The sequence below is a fragment of the Sphaeramia orbicularis genome, chromosome 8 (assembly GCF_902148855.1).
Source record: "Sphaeramia orbicularis chromosome 8, fSphaOr1.1, whole genome shotgun sequence".
Lineage (NCBI taxonomy): Eukaryota > Metazoa > Chordata > Actinopteri > Kurtiformes > Apogonidae > Sphaeramia > Sphaeramia orbicularis.
Window position 1 is genome coordinate 30,701,298 of NC_043964.1, and position 6,000 is coordinate 30,707,297.

The 6,000-nt window shown below is 37.0% G+C and overlaps 2 protein-coding genes across 5 annotated transcripts; one reads left to right on the forward strand and one right to left on the reverse strand.

The window, feature by feature from the left end:
* Positions 1–582: 582 nt before the first annotated feature.
* LOC115424410 (hydroxyacylglutathione hydrolase, mitochondrial-like) lies at positions 583–4,498 on the reverse strand. 4 transcript variants are annotated; one of them, XM_030141670.1, is made up of 9 exons: positions 4,335–4,498; positions 3,480–3,664; positions 3,198–3,262; positions 2,885–3,002; positions 2,588–2,696; positions 2,114–2,217; positions 1,735–1,836; positions 1,563–1,642; positions 583–1,439 (listed from the first exon to the last, which is right to left on the reverse strand). In XM_030141670.1, the coding sequence occupies exons 1-9, from the start codon at positions 4,399–4,401 to the stop codon at positions 1,340–1,342; spliced, it is 930 nt and encodes a 309-aa protein (XP_029997530.1). In that variant the 5' UTR covers positions 4,402–4,498; the 3' UTR covers positions 583–1,339. The 4 variants fall into 4 exon arrangements, with proteins under 4 accessions (XP_029997530.1, XP_029997531.1, XP_029997532.1 ...); XM_030141671.1 differs by lacking the exon at positions 4,335–4,498 and adding an exon at positions 4,144–4,259; XM_030141672.1 differs by lacking the exon at positions 4,335–4,498 and adding an exon at positions 4,127–4,238.
* A 177-nt stretch (positions 4,499–4,675) lies between these two features.
* fahd1 (fumarylacetoacetate hydrolase domain containing 1) lies at positions 4,676–5,794 on the forward strand. The gene has a single exon (XM_030141683.1). It carries the CDS (start codon positions 4,800–4,802, stop codon positions 5,460–5,462), a length of 663 nt encoding a protein of 220 aa, XP_029997543.1. The 5' UTR covers positions 4,676–4,799; the 3' UTR covers positions 5,463–5,794.
* The last annotated feature ends 206 nt before the right edge of the window (positions 5,795–6,000 follow it).

A 6,000-nucleotide genomic window follows, 5' to 3' on the forward strand; every position in this document is an offset into this window, starting at 1 on the left:
TACTCACTTTATACAGATAATGTGCAAAAAAAAAAACAAAAAAAACAAAAAAAAAAAAACCTTGTTTAAGAAAAATTGTTAATTAGTCTATTAACAATAACAAGCAATTGATTTACACTCAAACATGTTCGTGCAGATCAGGTTTATCAAGAACAGCAAAGTTACAGTAATGGTATGAATTGCAATGTATGGGATGATGCATAGGCGTCCACTGTGTTGGCTGATATGGAACTAAAATAAAATCCATGAATATACAAGAGAACAGCTGTGGAACAGCTGTCTACTGTAGTGACCGCTATGCATGAAAGGGTTAATGTGGAAGATAAAGAAAATAAATGTAGTTTGTAATCTGTCTTTATTGGTTTTCAGTTTAATCCAATGTAAAGTGGTTTATCTGCAGCTACTATATATTTGTTTTTGCTTTACTACATTCATTTACCCAACATCTATTGTACATTACAGATGGCTTTCACACCTTTTTACAAAAAGCACAAACATTGCAAAATTTGGTGCCATAAAACAATATGACAATAAAATGCTGCTGACATGTTATGTTTTTATGATTTGATGATTTCCCTTTTCCTTAAAACGTATAATTATTGCTTAAGATGACAAAGCAATACTCTACTAGTTTTCTAAAATGTTCTGTACAAGTTTCTAAGACCGTACCTTACATACAAAAGAGCACTGAAGGCAACAAGCATTTAATTTCCATACAACTAATAATTAGACAATGCTTTGTTCACACAACTTTAAACACAGGAAAAGAAAAAAAAAGCAGTGGTGGTGAATTTACAATGTGTACACAGGTACGAGTTCCCAAATGAAAATTAAAACTCTCTGTGGAGCATGAACATACTTCCAGCAGAATAAAACAATGTCTTTTTACACACAAAAATGACTTTTATAAATCTACAGAAATGTTACAATTACATTTGTTAATAAAGCATCTCCCTGTATCATTTATGATTTTGTGTTTTAACACAATGAAACTGTAGTTTGTACATCAATATATTACAACATATTACTAAATACATTCTGAAACCCATTTACAGATTGAACTTTTTGTTTTCACTTAAAGCATTCATTTTATGGCCATATATTCCTTAAAACAATCAGACAAACATATGGCAGACAGACTATTTCCAATTAAAACTAAGAATGTAGTGGACGCAGTGAAGCCACATTAGAGCTGAACTTAATTAAGATTGTGTGCCTTGACTCAGTAAATCTAGATCTATTTCAAGTGGCTTTGAAAATCTTTAACTTTTGTGTATTATTGCCAGCTTGCAGTGTAGTCAGACATTATCCAGAAACATCAGCAAGAGTATAGCGGGAATCACTCCTTTGGGACGCGGAAACCATCTTTTTCTTTCCGGAGACTTCTCATGGTTTCAATTGGGTCACTCTGCTTTACATGATCTTGCACAGACTTCTCTCTACAATCACAATAATAAAGGAAAGTAGCAATTTCAGAATTAGCATTAAACAATTTACATTAGGTTATACATTTTTTTTAGCAACACAATATTTGAATGAATATTAAATCACTGCCTACGTACTTTACTCTCATAAAAGGGTTAAATGTAAATTCATCTGCCAGAGTGGAGGGGATTGTAGGTTCATCATTGCTGCATTTCTCCTGCATGCAAATACACATAACCAAAGATCAGTAACTTGTTGGTCATCTGACTGGGGTGATGACTGCTTGGATGATATATATCATACGAATACCTTCGCCCACGCTAGCTTCTTCTGAATGACTTCATTGTCTGGTTCCACATGTCGAGCAAATTTCAGGTTGCTGACGGTGTACTCATGACCGCAGTAAACACGCTAATACACAATGATACCATGGTTAGTTGGTCTGTGCAAACACTTCATCAAATCTAACATTTAAAACGTAATTATTGTGAAGGTGTTCAATATACTTTTGTTTAAGACACATAAATACTATATGTTTTTCATCCTTAAAGCATATGGATGGGTTTGGATTAATGACAATCATGTTTTCAGGGCAGAACAACATTAGTATCAGTTAACTTTTTAATATTATAATATTATATTCTAAATAGAAATAATATAATTATTATTAATATTTCAACATATTCACCGTTTCAGGTGGAAGGCGTCCCAAAATCTCTATCAAGGCTTTGTACATCTGCTCTGCAGTCCCTTCGAAGAATTTACCACAACCAGCCACAAACAGTGTGTCCCCTACAAAAAACAAGAGCGGGAAATTAGGCCAAAAGGTCAAAATGACTTTGTGCTTCATGTTAAGGAGGCTGTTAATAACACAAAGTGGGAATTCATTTTCCTTATTAATACAGAAGGTGAGTGTTCTGTGGAAGTGATTAATAAATATTGGCCTCAAAGTCACATCAAATGGAGAAGATAGACCTAATTTATGAAAAACAGAATGACACAAAATCACCCAAAAAATTTAAACAACATGAATACAGTGAAAAGATTCATGTCATAAGTTTGTAAATTTGGGTCCTGAGGAAACACAATATGTGTCTTTTGAGGCTCAAGCTGAAAAAGTTTGCAAACTTTAGTTCATAAGGGATGATGCAGGTCGACATACCAGTGAAAACAGCTGGTGGCTCAGAGCTGTTTTCTTTTGTCACATAGTAACAGATGTGACCGGTGGTGTGACATGGTGTGAATAGGCATTTGACATTCAGTGAACCAAGCTGGAAGAAAGAAAACACCAGTGAGTAAACAACAGTCACCTGAGGCACATGTACTTTGGGAATAATGAACCACTTGTGATTTTCTTTAGATTTCAATACAGCGGTCCTTTAAATTACTTTTTGATATTTTATTTTGGAAATCTATTAAGTGAACAGTTAATTAATTACAAGACATAGTTGGGTCTTACTTTGAAATTGTGGGAGTGTGTAACTTTCTTTGTAAGTGCATCAACTCGGTCGTCTCCTCCATAAACCCTCAGCCCTGGAATCAGCTTCACCATCTTCTCATTTCCACTTGCATGATCCCTAAGAAAAGAAAAGAGTCAGCATTCTACTGTTTTTCCATAAAATTACATGTTTTAATCAAAAGCCAAGATGAATACGTGAGGAATAAGCTCATGGAAGAATAAATGTAACTGGATATTATATTGTATTATATAATTTAAATAATAACTTGTGCAACTCTGTTGATAAAATAAAATATCTCAGCATGTAGCCTACCAGTGGTGATGGGTAGTCAGAATTGTTGTTAGTCTAACGCCGTGTTTTTTGACAGCCTCCACAACCTGTTGAAGCCACAAAAGGTCTAACTGAAAAGATCTCAAATCCAATTATTAATTAATCTACTTAATTAACCTCTGAAAAAAATTACAACCAATTCAGATAATCCAAACTATTCTTACTGTACACAACACATTCACAAGCACAGATTGACGTCGTTACAGTAACATGTATTCAAAAAAAAAAAAAAAAAAAAAAAAAAAAAATCAATCAGTGACATACCTTTATTGGTTCAACAGGGTCAACGATAGCTGCTTCTTTGGTGTCCACGTCAATCAACAGGTACATATAGTTGTCACTGAGCGCGGGGAGAAGTTCAACCCTCATATTTGCTTGTTCCACTAGAGATGTTTTCCTCACAGAACTGTGAAGGAGAGCAGCTGCCTGGGCTTTAACTTCCAAAGGTACTATAAATCAATTCCATATGTGACAAACAAGACAAAATAATAATCCTGTTAGTCCAACAGTCAATATACGTACTGTGTCATAACATAAAAAAGGAAAATATGAAAGAAGATTTATATATATATATATATATATATATATATATATATATATATATATATATATATATATAAAAGACCGAAAAATCACAAATATGGTAATGTTTACAGTTCACAGTACTCACACTTCCGCACATAGTAACATAGATACTACACATATTGCACAAGTAGCAATAACAGCCAGTAATTCATAGCTCGTTTTGTATTAAAAGATACGTCCCTCTACTTAATAATTTATCTTCAGCAGACACAAACACCAGGCAAAGTGACACTGGCTGCAACTGATACGATACCAACATAAGGTAAACAACGTTAGCTTTAACGCTAATCCTAACTTTAAAAATACTCAATTCCTGATCTTAGTACCATAGCATTAACCTAACCTTACTATCACAGTAAGGATTATGTAAGAGAGTAGAGATGTTTGCCAGCACAGGCTGTATGTGTTCATCTGACGGCTGTCATCATATGACGAAAAAATTTAAATATGTCATCAGTCGGTTATTAGCTAACATTCATGTGCTGCTGCGAACATGCTAGGCTACTTGCTAAGACAATACAGTGTGAGACGTACCAAATTTTAACGCTGTTGCAGCTCCTATTAGAGTGCAGGCACTCCCTACGAGTGACTTGAATAACATAGCAACAGAAGCAAGAATCTTATCACTGTTAAATAAGGGGAAAAAAAAGTTTGTTTCGGCTTCAGTTCCGCGTCCGTCCCCGTTTCAACTTTGACCTCCCAGGCTCCACCAATCAAATATGGGGGAGTGAGCCTGCATAATCAGTGCTCATGAAGAAAACGGCACTGATGCATAAAAGTAATATTTAATCATAACGTGTTTTATTATAATGATTTATATTTTCTAATTTTGCATAGAAAACCCCTCAAAACATTGATGTAATTGAAACGCGCGCTTGCGGCTTGTCCCTTCAGGCTTGCCGTAGGTGGATCTCAGGTCGTGTGGATGTAAGTGTCGGTCAAAGTTTAGTTCTACTGGGAAGAACTGCTTTGAGGCGGAAAGGTGCACATTTACCCACGATGACGGCACGGAATATAACCAGATTCTGGGAATGGGGACGCAAGATAATTTGCGTGGGGAGAAATTACGCAGACCATGCTAAAGAGCTGAAAAATGCAGTTCCCACAGAGCCCATCCTGTTCCTGAAGCCCCCTTCAGCCTATGTGACAGAGGGCTCCCCCATCCTGGTGCCTCTGTACACCAGCAACCTGCACCATGAGGTGGAGCTGGGGGTGGTGATCGGGAAGGGGGGCACGGCCATCCTGCAGTCCGAAGCTATGGAGCACGTTGCAGGCTATGCTCTGTGTTTGGACATGACTGCCAGGGACATCCAGGACGAGTGCAAGTCCAAGGGTCTCCCCTGGACCCTGGCCAAAGCTTTCAACACATCCTGCCCTGTCAGTGAGTTCATCTCCAAAGATCGCATCCCTGACCCGGGAAACGTCAAACTGTGGCTGAAGGTGAACGACCAGCTGCGGCAGAGCGGCTGCACCTCACAGATGATCTTCTCCATCCCTTATCTGATCAGCTACATCAGTGACTTCATCAGCCTGGAGGAGGGGGACCTCATCCTCACAGGGACCCCCAAAGGTGTTTCCGCCGTGCAGGAATATGATGAGCTGCAGGCTGGGATCGAGGACGTAGTGACAATGTCTTTCAAAGTGGACAGACAGGACAATTAATGGAAATAGAAGACTCAGAGAAGTAATGAGTACTTTTACTCAAGTACTGTCTGAGGTACTTGTACTCAGGGCTTGGCATTAAAAACAATAATGTCAATTATTGTAGTGGGCCATAACTTTTATGAATATCATTTTTAGATTGTGATCAGTTTCTTTTACTGCTATCATAATGTCTGTTTAGGGTTTATTCAGTTTACATTGTCTATGGTCAGTAATAACAGATGCTGGTTTTAATACTGAATAAACCATTTATTGTTAAAATTTCTGAAATATTGTTGGTATTTGATGTGCTCTGGACATGAAGAATACTGTATGACCTCAAATCACCACCTTGTACATCATGAAAAACTCATACAATCAAACTAAACACAATGAACAACACTAGGGATGTAACGATTACCGGTATAACAATAAACCGCGGTAAAATTGGGGCAAAGTGTTGAACACAAGCAGAACAATATATGCAGATGGTAGAAAATTTTATACATACATGAAAACAGTGAGTGAACCACACTGTTGCACTAGATTATAGCACGTG

Excerpts from the sequence above, each read along its gene's own strand:
- fahd1 (XM_030141683.1), top strand. The coding sequence starts at position 4,800 with ATGACGGCACGGAATATAACCAGATTCTGGGAATGGGGACGCAAGATA.
- LOC115424410 (XM_030141670.1), bottom strand. The coding sequence starts at position 4,401 with ATGTTATTCAAGTCACTCGTAGGGAGTGCCTGCACTCTAATAGGAGCT. Across the intron at positions 2,697-2,884 it reads CACACTCCCACAATTTCAAA|CTTGGTTCACTGAATGTCAA; the intron begins GTAAGACCCAAC and ends TCTTTCTTCCAG. Across the intron at positions 1,643-1,734 it reads AGAAGCTAGCGTGGGCGAAG|GAGAAATGCAGCAATGATGA; the intron begins GTATTCGTATGA and ends ATTTGCATGCAG.